A 17049-nucleotide genomic window follows, 5' to 3' on the forward strand; every position below is an offset into this window, starting at 1 on the left:
AACTTCTGAATTGAATAAATTTAGGGCTGATGATTTCTAAATCATTGGCACGTTATGATGCAAAGCCATGGACAGAATCTATTTTGTAGATATTACTTCGTTGTTTCTTCCCTGCAAGTTACCCAGTCCAGACCTGTGAATGATTAACACTTTCATTATAAAATGCTTATAAAACAAAACATCGGGGAAAACTTTCATATTCCAAGACTTCATAATTTGTCCACCTTTGTTTAAAACACCATTAACCATGTCATTAGACTACACACACTAATATCCACCTATATTGATGATAGTCAATAACAGAACACGAAGCAGAGGTCACTTTAAAGGGAGACTAATATGTTTAAACAGAACAAGTTGAGGTACAACGCAGTACTATATACCGTGAAATGAACATGTACATCAGTCACTGTGTTATCTCGGAGCAGCTTTCAGCTTCAATGGATGGTACAGTATTGTGGGAAATGAGAATTGGGTTTTTCTCTTTTTTTTTGCGAGATACCAAGAAAATGCTTATGATATAGTACAGAGCATACCATATTAAGTGGAATTCAAAGTTTATTTGATAAAAATCGGGTTTGGAATGACTGAAACATCCAGACACAAAGTAAAACAAAGCGATCGTAATAAAGTGTGGGTACATTATTGTACCACACTTTATTAGAATCGCTCTTTTATGGATATCTCAGCCACTTCAAAACCAATTTTCATCAAATAAACGTTGAATTCCTCATAGAATTACATGCTCTTTCATATTTCATAAGAGGTTTCTCATTATCTCACCAAAAAAATGTTAGAAACCTGAAATTAGGTCTCAGCCAAAACTGTACGATTCCTTTAAGGCTTTACATTCGTTGAAATACACTTCAACAATACAGTGTACTTCTACCTCCTCTGCTTCTTCATCATTAGGCTATCCTCTGTGTATCGGTTTGGCTGCATAATCAAAACAATATAAAGAGACTGAAGCAGAGTAAAATATTTTGTTTTCTTCAGGTATAAACACACACACACACACACACACACACCATACATACATACATACATATAACATGCATGCATACACACATGCACAGTGCACTTCCTTTATAACAGGCCTAGTAGTAGTAGTAGTAGTAGTACAGTAGTAGTAGTAGCAGCAGTAGTAGTAGTAGTAGTAGTAGTAGTAGTAGTAGTAGTAGTAGTAGTAGTAGTAGTAGTAGTTAGTATATTTGTCATCATTATAAGATCAGTGGCGTATCTAGGGAAAACGGCGCCCGGGGCAAGCGCGAAAATTGCGCCCCTAATTTCTGAAAAAGTGTTCAACAACATGATATGCTTTTTCAAGCACTTAAAAGGGGTCTTTTGAGGGTGATTTAAATGTAATGAATTTTGATAAACTTTGGCGAGCAAGCACAGCGAGCGAGCCGAAAATTTTTGTATTTCAGCTTACAAAACATGGAATTCTTGTCGTTTTTGCTTATCAAATGCTACAATTCTAATCAAGATATAGTGACGGCTTTATAGATAACGATTTATACCAACAAAATGAGGACTTTACAAAATACTCTAAATTAGTGCGCGCGAGTGAGCCGAAATTTGTATATTTCCGCGTCATCATCACGTTTTGTTCTTATTTTTTTTTTTCTTTTTGGATAAATTTTGGCGAGCGAGCGCAGCGAGCGAGCCGAAGATTTTCTGTATTTCAGCTTAGATACAAAACATGGAATTCTTGTCATTTTTTGCTTGTAAAATCTTACAATTCTAATCAAGATACAATGACGACCTTATAGATAACGATGTATACCTACAAACTGAGTACTTGAAAAAATACTCTAAATTAGTAGCAGCGAGTGAGCCGAAATTTGTATATTTCCGCGTCATCATTACGTTTTGTTCTATCTTTTTTATTTTTTTTTGCCCCCCCCCTCCCGCGTATGTTCGAAACCGTTGGCGTCCTCTTTTGATCCAATCGGCGATCGCTTCAGAAGGAATGAAATTGCAGTCGCTGCTCTGTGTAACATTTTTCCTCCTAAATATAAAATGACATGTGTGAACACAATAGAGAGTGTCGTCTTGTCCGCGTCATCATCACGTTTTGTTCTTACTCTCTTTTTTATATAAATTTTGGCGACCGAGCCGAAAATTTTTGTATTTCAGCTTACAAAACATGGAATTCTTGTGTGAATACAATAAACATTGTCATTTTGTCCGCGTCATCATGTTTTGTTTTTATCTTGTTTGATTTGGTTTTCTGCCCCCCCCCACCATTCTCCCCCCTCTTTTTCTTCTTCTTCTTCTTCCTCTTCTTCTTCTTCTTCTTTTCATTTTTCTTTTCTTCTTCTTCGTTTTTTTTTTCTTTTTTTTTTCTTTTTTTTTCTTTTTTTTTTGCGCCCCCAAGGAGTGGCGCCTGGGGCACGTGCCCCCTTGCCCCCCCCTCCCTACATACGCCACTGTTTAAGAGTTGATAATTTTTTGTGCCCTTCGAAATATATGTCGTTCATTCGCTCTAGGACCAATTCTTTATGTTAATGATAAAGTCTGAGTCTGACTGGTATAAAGCTACATGCATGCGTATTAGTCGATTTCTTCGTAAGCATGGAAAGTATTGGTCCTAGGTATCTGCACACTCAAGTCCGCGTGTCCTCCCAAAGCCTGGCCGCCGCCGAACGCGGTGATTTTGTCGGGGTCTTCGTACACGTGTCGCTGAATGGACGAACCGCGGTTGACATCACCCCCAACATCACCTCCCGACTCATCGCCCACGTGGGTGCGGGAAAGGATGTCGGTAGCCTGACCGGGTCGGTAGTACGTGTGTAGGATTGTGCCGTCTCTGCTTTCTCCAATCGGCTGGGGTATGATGGGCAAATAGAATGACGATGTCGGTGACGAGCCTTGCCCGTCAACCTCTGTCTCGACTGCGGTTTCTCCTTCATGTTGGTCTGCAGTCAAGTTACGTGCTTGCTCGATGTCCGTATCGTCGCTCCCCTTGGTCACTCCCTTTTCTCTGAAAAAACAACAACAAAATACAGTAATGTATGTAATGGGTCGGGGGTGATGTGGGTGCTTGTCAGCTGAAGAAACCCGGAAATGGCACCAGAAGTTGCGCTGAAGGCAGGCGCGCCGGAAGCAGTTTTGGATTGGGGGGGGGGGGGCACATATTGGAGGGGGCTCACGATAGACCATACATAATTATGTTACACAATATACACATACACACACACACACACACACACACACATCTATATATATATATGAAGAGTTTGTTTGCAAAAACCGATAAGTCCATTTTTCAAGATTTTGAAGTACGGTCTCTGTCATAAAGTACAAAATAATATCTTTTAAATGATATATTGCTCACTACAAAAAAGGTACATTTTTGAAGTTATGGTCAAAAGAAGCTAAATTTTTCTTGTTATTCTCTTTGTTTTTCTTGACCTTTAATCGCAAATATCTCCATTTGGCAAATATGGACTTATCGTTTTTTGCAAACAAACTCTTCATATATATGTACATATATTATGTGTGTGTGTGTGTGTGTGTGTATATATATACATATATATCTATGTGCGTGCGCAATAATGGGACTACAATACATTACGGAATGTGATACACATGTACATTCAACAACGCAGTCATTGAGCAACATTGTAAGCGAAGCGAGCGAGCTTGAAAATTTTGACATTCTTCAGTCCAAAAACTGCCGTTGTAGCTATGTTTTTCGCTTTGGAAATTAAGGGGGAGGCGCACCGGGCTCAACTGCTGGCAATTACTTGCTGCAACGTTAGGAAAATGGCATAACGAATAAATTTGACGATTAATTTTGACATTTTACAGTCCCCAAACTGCCGTTTGTAGCTATATATATATATATATATATATATATATATATATATATATATTTAGCTTTGGAAATTAAGGGGGGGGGGGGCGGCCCAGGCGCAACTGCTGGCAATTACTGGCACAACATCAGGAGAATGGCATAGTGATTGAATGCGAGCGAGCGGAGCGAGAGAGCTTGGAAATTTTGACATTTTACAGTCCAAAAACTGCCGTTTGTAGCTATGTTTTTTCGCGTTTATTCATTTATATACATATCTATCTTATTTTATCTATTTTTATTCATTTGTTTATTTATTTATTTATTTTTTATTTATTTATTTATTTATTTATTTTTTTTTTTGGGGGGGGGCTTTGGGGGTGGGCAAAAATGCGTTTTGCCCCCCCCCCCCCACTTTTTGGATTGGGGGCGGCCGCCCCCCCCCCCCCCCCCCCCACTTCCGGCGCCTATGGCTGAAGGCCACCCCCTCCTTTTTTTTCTTTTGCTTGTTAGCTCATGAAACCCAGAAGTGACCCCCGTCCCTACACACAGACACTTTTGAAAACATGGCGCCGGCAGTGGGACTACATTTTTTTATACTCAATTATTTATCTTTTTTTTTTTCTTACATTTTGGTATTATGTATCTTCCTGGAATGCGCGTGTCGTCCCACAGCCTGGCCTCCACCGGACGCAGTGATTTTGTCGGGGTCTTCGTACACGTGTCGCTGAACGGAAGAACCGTGGCTGACATCACCTCCGACATCACCTACCGAGTCATCGCCGACACGGATGCCCGAGAGGATGTCGAAAGCCTGACCGGGTGGGTAGTACGTGTGTAGGACTGTATCGCCTCTACTTACTCCAATCGGCTGGGGTAGGGGCAATGGCGATGTCGGTGACGGGCCTTGCCCGTCAACCTCTGTTTCGGGCGCGGTTTCTCCTTCTTGTTGGTCTGCGGCCAAGTCGTAGGCTTCGTCGATTCCCGTATCGTCGCCCGTCCTGATCACTCCCTTGTCCCTGATGAAAAAAGTCGATAGCGTTATCATAATCATCCACCAAACGCTAGATACATATCGGGAGAAAACGACTCCTGTGAGCAGTCGGATAACAAAATGTCCTTCACCGTAATTACATACCGATATACTATTTATTTCTAGAAAGAACTAATGACCATGACTGTATAGTTGATTGTATTTCAAAGCTGATTTGTACGTTTGTTTGTTTGTTTTGACAGTTGTAAAGCGCTTCGAAACATGTTGTTTTAAGCGCTTATATGAATAGTTCACATTATTATTATTATTATTATCATTATTATTATTATTATTATTATTATTATTATTATTATTATTATTATTATTATTATTATTATTATTATTATTATTATTGTAGGCTAAGATTCAAGACTGCAAAGCCATTTCCGCACTCAAAAACAAACTAACAAATAAGTATAAGAAGCGGAGTAAAGTTGTTGTTTCATTGGCATGTCCAAAGAATGAAGGAGGGTACACCACCTTCAAAATAATTGTGTCATGTTTCGTGCTAGAGGTGACTTTTAACTTTTTAGCGAAAGGTGGCATGTAGTTGGATTTAGCACATGGCACAGACAAACGAACAAACACCTTATTCAGTGATTGTACGTTAGAGTTCATATACACATGAGACAAAGAAATGGAAGTGATGTCATGTACATCAGATTATTTCCCCAGGATATCAGAAGTTGGTTACCAATTTGGTAAACCAACTTCTATAGTATCCTGGGAAATATACAGGATATCACTTTCATATACGTCCCAGGTACAAGAGTATGATAGTTGTATCTTACTGCGGTTGTTGCTTCTTGCCGCTGACTAGGCCAATGACGATGGCCACGACGATGATCACGGCGATGATTCCGAGAACGACCCCAGCGAGCACTGAACCAAGCAGAAGAAAGTTGAGCATGCTCGAGATAAGAAGTCACGAGATAATATTGCTCTGCAAAAGTTTATAAATCACTACAGGTTTACACTATTCCTCTTTCATTTTTTTTTTTTTTTTTTTTTTACTTAAAGAGCAGTAAAGACCGTTCAACATCTCATACATTTGAAATGGGGAGGGATGTACGATCCAGTACAACTGACCAGATATTCTAATTTCTCCACTTTGTTTCTGTTGTTGCTGTTGTTGTTGTTGCTGCTGCTGCTGTTATTGTTATTATTGTTGTTTTTGGTGGGACCTGTTTGTAGTTGGTTGCTGCCAAAATCAGCAGAAAAACAAGACTTCTTTGAATTTTGGTGGACAAACCTTAGGATTCATAGCACAGTTACGAGTTGATGACAATATCATCGGACAAGGAAATAATGAAAAACAATACATGTCATGCTGTTGCGGCTGATATCGCTATACATTATTGGCTGAAAACCTGAATAGTAAAGAATTCAAACCCCACAACTGTTGCAACTTAACATCGATTTCGATCAATGCTCTCCCATTCTATTAGTCTAACATTACTCCATCTACTAGTCTATAGGAATCTTGCAACATTAAAGTCTAGGAATTGCACTTAATCTATCTAAGGAAGACCTCTTTGATCCATCTCTTACCCGTAAAATCATCCACATTAGGACCTAGAGTAGGGCGTTCTGATAATGCAGCTTCTATCACTGAAGTGATCGGCTGTGTTGAAAACTGCCGATCGATCTTGACTTGGTCAGTCGTCTCCGCCGATGTCGGCGGGCCAGGAATCTCTGTTGATAGTGTCTGACTGGCCCTGGTTAGATCAGTTGTATTCGCCGATGTCAATGAAGTTGATACTGCAGGAGACGATGTGAAAGTCGATTCTGCCGTTGGGGTCGCTTTTCCATTTCGTTAAAAAAAAGGTGATGGACGAAGTGATCATTTCTGTCAGTCACTCAAATCAGAAAACTTTTATTTTAAAGGGACTGTACAGTACTGGTTGAGGTGGGGATTCATGTTTTGAACATTCCTAAGTGAGATAGTGAAAAGCCTCTTATGAAATATGACTATAATTTTAAGAAGGATTCAACGTTTATTTGATGAAAATTGGTTTTCAAATGGCTGAGATATCCAAAAAAAGTGCTAATAACAAAAGGCGACATGCCACAACTTTAATAGGATCTCTTTGTTTCACCTTGTTTTTGGATATCTCAGCCATTTCAAAACCGATTTTCATCGAATAAACTTTTGATACCCCTTTGAACTGCATGCTCTTTGACATCTCATAGAGTGGTTTCTGAATATCTCACAAAACGTTAAAAGCTAAATCCTCACCTCGACCAGTTTACACACCCTTTAACCTGCACTTTATACCGTTACACATTAATTTGTTAAATCTCGTTTACGGAATGAAGCAAATGTATACGAAAAACCTTGATCCTTATAATCTATTTCATTCGATGACGCATGGCAATGAAAAATGCAAGGTGTGATGTAAGTTTGGATTCGTTTTACTGACCTAATGGTGCCATCAGTTAAGTGTTTTATGAGTAAGCAACCGAGACACAAACGCGACGTAAAGCCGATGCGACGGATGGTACGTCCCATCCATAATGGGATATCAAGTGTCTTGCCTATAGGGCACTATACATACTGCAACTATAGACCCGGACCGGGAAACCTGAAGATTGGAAATTCGTATTCTATATCTGATTGTATCACAGTAAATCCTCTCAGGAAGAAAAAAACAAAACAAAAACAGATATGGTTAAATGCATCTTTAGGGGTGTAATACAATACTAAATAAATGCCCCAGCGTGAGCTGTCAACTCCCGCAGCGCGCAACGCTCTGGAAAAATATTGTCTCGAGGGGCAGTTATAACGCCAAGAATTTTGAAAGGTCTACAACGAAAGTCAATGTAAGAACGTAAAATGGGCTACATGAATACACGTCATTTCATTCTACCCCGTCGGATGCCATTTAATTTCTGGAATTACAATTACCTGACATGACGTCACTATTTGTAATATAACGATTTCGATCCTTGTGACATCAGTCACGTGATTTCTTTGTCACCAATCACCGATCAACATTTATGTAGACAAGCATGTATAGAATATAACAATTCATGACTATGCCCCTAGTGAAATAAATAGTTGTCATTGTAAAGAACAAAGTACAGATATCTTACCTGCTTCAGGACATAAAGCTGATGCTCGCCAGTTGCCATAGTAACCGCATCTCAGCATTTGGTCCGCCTTGTTCGAGTCGTGGAGGCAGTCATAGAGCAAGGTCTCGCTTTCGCCGTACGTGTCTGCGATGGTCTCGTTCGAACTGAACGACGACCCCGACGGCGGCTCGGGTCTGGGGCAGCGCACGGAGCAAGTCGGCGGCGGGTCCGACCAATTGCCAGCCGGTGAGCAGAAACTGGTTGGCGAACCCCGCCTGATACTCGGCGGGAGACAGACGGAAGAGAAGTCGACAATGTCCATGGCATTGTAGAAGCCAGTCAACTCGATCAGTCCGCCGTGTGGAACGTACCCCGGGTTGAAGCAATCGGTACCGGCTGGACCTACAGACAGAAGAGGCTTTACTTGGGATGTGCAGTTTCTTTGTTTTCTGTATTTTGTTGTTGATGTTGTTGCTGTTTTCCTTTTCACCTTGTAATGTTGATTTTGAATGAACTAAAATATGACGAGTCTCATTATAAAATGGGCTAAGCGCCATTTTTCAAGATTTTAAAGTGTGCCCATCGTCAGAGAGAGCAAAATAAAACCGTTCCAATGAGACTTCACCTGTAAAACATAACAAGGAATATTCTAGAAGTTATGATTACAAATGTCATATATTATCCTATCTTTTTCTTTGTTTTTTAGCAGCTTTAATCACAGATATCTCAAATTAACAAGAATGTAGATAGCTTCATAATACACACAAGGACGCTTGCCACCAGTTACATAAACCAATACTAAACAATGAGGATGGAATGAAAAAGCAATCACAGATCCCCAAGACAGCCGTCGTAAATTTAAACACCATTTATGTTCTAAAACATAATTATGTTTTCCTCCAGGGGAAAACAATCGTATATTATTTTCCGAACCGCACAAAATTGGTAACTTCGTGCATGATATTATATGCACAGCATGGTTATACCTATCATGGTTTTCCAAATGAAGTTATGTAGAAGCATAATTGGTCCAATAGCAGTGCAGTTAGAGTGGAATTAAAAGAAAAAAGAAAGTAAAAATAATCGCATACTGGCGAAGATATTTTTCCGAGATCTTCACCTTATTTCGAGGATTGTTTTGGAACCAATTAGCGGAATGTGCACCAAAAAGCTGTTAGTGTTTAATTATAAACAAGCAAATTCTTGCCGAGTGCAGAACACAGAAAGCCAGCAACGACAAATAGTACGAAAATTCAGTACTCTGATATTCCTCCTGTCTCCATTGTGTGTAAACTCATGCAAAATATTGCGTTGATTTTATATGGTGCCGATAGCTTGGCTATAGCAGCAAGTAATTTAGGGACGGGTGGAGGCGCGGGGAGGAGGTAGTTGGTGCAACCAGTTTTAATGATCAGCAAGCCGAGGGATGTATACCACTTACGAATGAGTTCATAAACACTGATGTACAAGTCGCTTCCACAAATCTGGCTGGAATTTCCCAGACATGGTGTGGAGCAAAACTCGACGTCAGATGTTAGTGATGCAGTGGCCATGGCTGCCTTGACAGGAGCAAAATCTCCTCCGCAGAAACACTGCTTTCCCGCCTCCAACCCGAAGTACCTCATGTTCTGGTGCGCGCACATGTTCCGACACATCTCCGTTGTCATGTCGACGGTCTGGCAGTAGTTTATCTGATCTTGTTCGCATCCCTGGCTCTGGCAGACTCGATATAAGGGAGATCGCGCGGGATCACAGTGGATCAGATCTGGCAGTAAACGATTCGGGACGCTATTCCTGAAGCAACCGACATAAGTAAATCCTGCGCGTGTGTATAGATAACAAACAGACAAACAAACAAATAGCAAATTACGTTATTCTATACTGCTAGCACAATCATCTTATGCTATATAAAATGTAATCTATAATACAGGCTTTTGTTATTCTAATCAACAAGGCATGCTGTTGAAATTGTCAAAATATGTCGTTTGTTTGTTTGTTTGTTTTTTTTTTATCTACTTCCGCAATTGCACGGTGTTGTTTAGGTTATTGTTAATCCGGCGACATTACTCGTCTACTAGTAGTTATTTAATACGTCCACTCTCCTAAATTCCTGTTTTCTTTTATTCAAATAATGCAGCAGAAAATGTTGACATGGAGTATGCAGCAACTGAAATGGCGAATGAAAACAGAAATAATAACGTCGTTTCTATTATACATTGTAACTAAAAGGCACTCGATCTATAGTCAGACACTATCTATGCAATCTATTACCTTTGACCGGAGCACACAGGTATAGCACTGTGCTGGCAAGACATGCTTTAGCTGGCAGAGCAGGCAACATTTCGGTCCGTTGTATACCACCGGTCCGCTTCTTTTCCAAGATTTTGAACCACATACTTGTAACTCTACCCTCACTCGGTACAGTTTATTTGTATAGGCCCCAAGTGACACCAGACTGTCCATCAGAGTAGTAGTTACACATTACTGGAGTGAAAATATAATTTTTGCAACTCGACGACTATACCGCAGGTAAATTCCTATAGAACGTCATTAATTCTTCATGAAGTCCCCAAACAAGCTAGGCCATTTATACCTGTACATAGTGTATGCACATACATAATGCTCTACAGAAAAAAAAAAAATGTTTTTTTATGCCTTGCCGATTTCATATAATACGGATAAGCTCGAATGGCATCGCTATTTCCGATGTTAACATATTTGTGAGTAGTGATCGACCCCCCCCCCCCCCTTGCAGTATTGAATAGAAAATTTCCCAAGACTACTTTTGGATTTTTTTTTTTTTTTTTTTTTCGTTGACATCTTGTACCATGTGAGCAGCTAGTACACTTTTGTATTTGTATTATAAAGCAAACTAATGTAGAAGAAAAATTGGGACAGCAGAAATTTCATCGGCACATTTGGCATTCCGTCGTATCACTGCTCGTAATATCGAGGTTAGACTCCACAACAACCCTTTTTTTTCACTCTCTAACTCATTTCCTATACTACAACCATCATCACCACTACCACTACTATTACTACATGTACTACTTCTACTGCTACCACCACCACCACGACTACTACTACTACTACTACTACTACCACCACCACCACCACTACTATAACCACCACCACTCATACACTGTACTACTACTACTACACCACTACTGCTACTACTGCTACTACTATTACTACTGCTACTACTACTACTACTACTACTACTACACTACTACTACTACTACTACTACTACTACTACTACACTACTACTGCTACTACTGCTACTACTATTACTACTGCTACTACAGGTCACTACTATTACTATTACTACTACTACTACTACTACTACACATGTATTACTAATTAGACAATACACCCTCACCCTGCAAAGTCATTATGACATCACAATGACACGACACAAGGAACACACAGGTGCAGTAAAAAGAAAATCAGACATTTTTATTTCACAGCCCTGGTCTTGTCATGTGACTCAAGAAATAACAGGCCATATTACAGAAGCAATACTGCAATCCTACGTAAGCACAGATCTATCTAATGTACTGAGTAACAAAATATAAACTTTGACATATCATTTAAACGAAGACGATAGAAATTCACTCCCTGTCTCTGTAAACCTGGTAAGCCCTGTAAAAAAAAAAAAAAAAAAAGTCTACAGACATTGTAGAACCCACCGTAGAGAACGGGTTAATATCTTTGTATAAATGACATCAACACCAAGCTGGAAGCCCACAGGTAAAGGAAGATCCGTTTTAATTGAGGCGAGAGCCCAACTACACTGGAACATGACAAGCACACTGAGTAATTTTCGAATTCGGTGCTAGTGCTGGGGGTTGGTGTTATTACCTGCATGAAATCCAGCTCAAACACAGACGGTCAGATGATAGGGCCAGGAAAAAAGACTGAACATGCCACTAATTTCTGAACAGCTTTGAATACACAAATCATTATTTTGCTCCCATCAGGAACGAATTAATGCGACTGTGACAAGTGTATTCGTGGACGTTCCGTGTGCGTTGAAAGAGCACGCTATACGTATGCCTACCACGGTAGTTAATGCGAGTAATCTCAATAGGGATGTGGGCGGGTCTCAAAAGTACAGCACTGCTAACACTAACACCGAACTTGAAATGTCAAACTTAATAATCCCTGAAGGCTGGTGTAAGCCAAAGAGAAAAAGGCGCACAAGTGGATATTAAACATGAGGAGCCCGATTCAACCGACAACGTTCAACGTCGGGCCCCTATACGTGTTACCAGCAGCACATGTGTCATAGTTTGAGTTCAACACGCTATTTCAAACGTCAACTGTTTTCAAGTTTGGCATTGTCGTTCCTGCTAACACTGAGATAATCAAGACTTGAAAACCACTGAGCATCTACGTATCATCACGTAGCGAGCATCAAACAGCAACACTGACTCATGTACATTGTATTATATTGGCACACTATTCTTCACCTGCATAAATATCAAGTATATTATCAAAAGAATTGTGTACTCACATGAACAAAGTCTCAAAGTTTAAAACTGTAATTAATCCATTGTTTAAGTTTAAAAAAACAAACAAGAAAAAACAAACAAACAAGCAAACAACCATCACAACTGCACAATCCTGCTCGTTACCTGTATCTCTGATGTTGTGTAAACATGAAGTTATGAAGAATGTTCTGCTGAATATAAATAGCAAATGCTCACTGAACAGAAAAATCAGCAAAATACAAGCACAAATTCATCACAAAACTAGTTCCGAAACAGTAGTTTAACTGTTTTAGAATTAAACATTTTGAAACAATCCCCTAGTACATGTATTTAGAAATATGCTTACAGCGGAGTATATATAATTATGTTGATAGCGACAACATGGTTTTCAAAGAATTGGTATACTCAAGTGTTCTCTCCTTCATTTGAATAGAGTAATGTCACCTAGCTTGGTTAACAATGTCTAAGGACTGTTTTGTTTTGTTTGTTTGTTTGTTTGTTTGTTGTCAACTTCAAAATTAACCCTATTCTGACTGGGCTATTTGAGACCAAGTTTTTACTGGGGGGGGGGGGGGGTCAATTTGAACCCCCTTCAGATCTCGGCCGCCGATCGCGCGATCACCGCAAAATTTTGCCTGAACATAGAGCCGGATGTCAACTTCAAGATTACATGGTCATACAATAGAAAAATTTTGATTTCATATTTTTTAATAAATTAATTATGCAAATTAACGCATGAAATCATACTTTCACCTATAACTCCATCAAAAAGACTGAAGGATTATTAAATTTTTGTGTCAGAGTTCCTCAAGACACATCAAACAATTTTCTAGTAAAAAAAATAGCGCAATCAAAATCATTTTTTGTTTTTTATTGTTTTGTTAATTTCTTATGTATTTTATTGTTTTTTCGATCGTTTGTTTTCTATTGTTTTTGCCAAAATTTGTTGGAGGCACTTTTTCAAGCTTATCTACATTAGAATTGATTTATTTCAATGGTTAAAAGTTGAAATAATCTAATTTATATCAATTAAACAAAAAAAAAAACACAGTTTGCATTGGATTTGCACACGAAATCATGAATTCGAGCGTTTTTCGGGTTGACATGCATATTCAAAACATTGCATAACTTCAGAACGGTGTACCCGGACGTCGCAAATTTGGTCTCAAAATATGCGGGAGACTCGAATGAAAAAAGTCATGAAACGACGCGGCAAAATCTTTGCGCGTTGCGGAATCATGGCGCGAAACGTCGAGGGGGGGGGGTCAATTTGACCCCCCCCCCAGTTAGAATAGGGTTAAGCCAAAAGAATGCTACACAGCATCTTCAGGTTCAAAACTTTGTGAGGTTCAAAACTTTGTGGAGTACAAAATGTTACACACATGGCTGACGGAAGGAAACCTACACATCACTCCGAGCTTATAAAGACACAAAACAGTGAAAACCAAACAAAATTTGGCCAACACTGATAGAACAATTCCCTAGATTGGGAGACAGTCACCATCAAGGTTTGTACTATTCTTTCTTCCATTCAACAGGCCCATTATTCTGGCATGGATCATACAAATCCACAGCTGCTCATCATAATTTTTGTATTGAGTAATCTAAATTTCTACACTGCACTCCATTTGAAACCCTCAAAAGAACTACAGTGTATATGATACCAAATTCAAGTTAGCTTTTAATAGTAAATTGCTTAAAATCAAATGAGCAGAATGGTAGAGGGTTTATCAAGTTCATTGAAGCCAAGTTTTAAACTTTGACAAGTTGTCCCAAAACAGAAATGCTACTAGCAACTCCATAATATGCAAATAGGATGGGATGTCAAGATAATCACTTTGCAAGTGACGTCTCAAACTAATGTGCGCACACATCTTCAAAGCACTTTTTAAGTTTTTACATGAAATGAAAATTAAATCAATACAAAAATTGCATCCTGCCTATCAAATTTTTGTGTTGTTGAAATAAGCAAGCAATTATGGCTCTGAAGGAAAGGGGTGTGGTGGCTAAATTATTGGCCATAAACATTACTTTTTTTTCCATTTCTTTCAGTGGGTGTGTGTGTGTGTGTGTGTGTGTGTGTGTGTGTGTGTGTGTGTGTGCGCGCACAGATCAAAGAGATATGAAAGTTTGCACATGTGATTTTGACCACCATTACCCTTTGATGAAATATTTTGGTGATAATTTCACTGTTCTGTTCCTCTGGTTTCCCTGATTAAAAAGGAGGAGTCAACTCAAATACGATGCGGAACTGCACTTCTGACTTCTCCACAAACTACATCTATCATGGAAGACTTCTGATATGAAACAAACTTAGTCTGCTAGAGCTCTCATATGAGTACAATACAAAATATAGGTATCATATTCATAAATATACTGTATCTCTATCATACCACACTTTTCTAAAGCTAGACTTGACACTAACACATAAGTACAGAGTAACTCTAGTCACGCATCTTTGATAAGTGTGAGTCAACATTCCAGTTTAGATGATATTCATCATACTGCTAAACAGCAGACATCTTCAGCTCTGCCTTCAAACAATTTGGCCACACTCTTTACCAATTACAACCTTGATTGTTTGCCTACTCAGGCATATGATTTCAGATATTTTCCTAACTAAGAACTATTCTCTGTCGTTTCTGCTTTTGTTTTTGTTTTTTTTAAGTACATCAATGCATGAATAAAACTCAGTATTTACACAGATTGACAAATGAGCAAGGCAATGCATTTCCATCATATTTCCTTCAAAAAAAAAAAAGTTAAGTTGGACAGTACTTCTCACGTTTGTTTCTATTTACAAGAATGTCACAGGACACATAGGTTTCTGACAAAGCACAGACAGAAGTGCTTGCCGAGAAAGAAAGCACACAGGAAGACTAGAAACACACTCATCATCACACCCTCCATGTTTACACACAAACACACATTCACATACTCAAAAATATCAATGTTTTCACAATCATCTGCAACACTTGGACAAAATAACTCGCAGTGCCGTGTTCCTCTTTAAATTCTTCATGGACGCAATCATCACATTTTGCTTTCCTCACATCATCTGTAAAGATACTCATCACACTTACAGACAAATGAACTCAACAACCCCTAAAATTTCAAGGCATCTCTGAGGATGCAAGCAAAAAAAAAAAAAAAAAAAAAAAAAAAAAAAAAATCCCAGCAATGGCCTTCTCCATTCAGGCTGCTGAGATGAATTTAATTTCTAGGCATTCAACAAACCATTTTGCTCATGTCAAGCTCTTCTGATTTGAGTTGTGAGGTGAATTTTGTAAGGAAGCAACTCCAGAATTACTGCATGAAAGGATAGGCCTAGTTCTGTATTCGGTTCTCAAAGTTCTTATGATGAAAAGTTGCCTTCTTTTTAGAGAGACTGATGTGTGTGTCAGTGCAGTAGTAAATCATGATAAGATCTTCAGTAGGGAAAGTCATATGAAAGATCAGTTCCACAAAGATTCTATTCAATGTTTAACAAGCTTGCAGTCATCACTCCATGACAAATGGTTGTGAAGGGCTCATAAAGCAACATACATTGTATACTCTCACTGGATGTACCACTGAATCTTGGGAGGCACATTATAGATAAAATGATCCAAGAATTTCAATGCATAGAAAAATCTTGCTACACAGACATCTCAAATGAGACTACCTCATTTTCAAAGGCGTATGGAAGACGTGAGAAAGTGGAAGGAAAATTTCAGGAATTCTCTTATTCCTTATGTCTACACCCTCAGCTGACATCATCAAATATTTTGACATTCTTCTCTAAGCTTTAAAAATCATTCTGTACATTCTTCTTGTTCTTCTGTTGTTTGAAAGGGGGGATGGGTTGTATGATAAAAAGACAATCCCTCCACGTATTTGGTTTTACTCTGTTCCATGGCAGCGACACCATCAACAGAGGAAACGCTTCAGTCCAATATCACTTCCATCACTTCAGATTCTTCTGCTAATATACGACTAGTGTCTCAACATTTATTTCAATTTGGGGATAATTCTTTGTCAAAAATAGTGCTGTTTAAAAAGCTAATAAACTTAACTTATTGTTTTAAGTACATATTGCTTAAGTTTAATGTGCAAACTTGAGTGATTGCAATGTTTATAGGTAAGCTACTGGCAAGTTCTAGGATTTTATTCTTTAGTTTTCATCTTACCTTCACAACCATTTATAGCTGCCTGCTGACTACCCTAGAACCTGGGACACCCACAGCAGAAAACGTAAAAAACATGATCAAGTAAGTGCAGTTTACTGACAATGCAAAAGTGATTTTGTTTTCCTTTTTTTTTTTTCTTGGGGGGGGGGGGGAATGGGGGTAGAAAAAAAAATGATGCAATATTTTTATCAATGGTGACCCTACTACATTTCAGGAACTTGAAAATATCAGTCATCCAATGTTTCTGGTTTACCTAGCTAGTATAGCGCCATCTTTGGGGAGTCGGGGAGCAGCAAACGCAAAGCCTCATAGTGCCTGGCCTGTTCACACTTGGAAAATAAAATTGAAAGTGCTATATGATCCCATCCACCACCGAAACACACAACAGTCGAGAATAACATTGTTCTCATCTTGCTACCTGTCAGCTTTTGGCACAAAATACATGGTAAAAAAAAACACAATAACAAAAAAAAAAAAAA

General features: G+C 38.9%; 1 protein-coding gene across 1 annotated transcript; it reads right to left on the reverse strand.

Moving 5' to 3' along the window:
• Nucleotides 1-2419: 2419 nt before the first annotated feature.
• On the reverse strand, nt 2420-9574 carry LOC140234436 (uncharacterized). The gene is made up of 6 exons (XM_072314482.1): nt 9349-9574; nt 7929-8309; nt 6384-6635; nt 5624-5714; nt 4429-4818; nt 2420-2986 (listed from the first exon to the last, which is right to left on the reverse strand). The coding sequence occupies exons 1-6, from the start codon at nt 9572-9574 to the stop codon at nt 2557-2559; spliced, it is 1770 nt and encodes a 589-aa protein (XP_072170583.1). The 3' UTR covers nt 2420-2556.
• Nucleotides 9575-17049: the final 7475 nt, after the last annotated feature.

This window comes from Diadema setosum, chromosome 10, assembly GCF_964275005.1.
Source record: "Diadema setosum chromosome 10, eeDiaSeto1, whole genome shotgun sequence".
NCBI classification, from domain to species: Eukaryota; Metazoa; Echinodermata; class Echinoidea; order Diadematoida; family Diadematidae; genus Diadema; species Diadema setosum.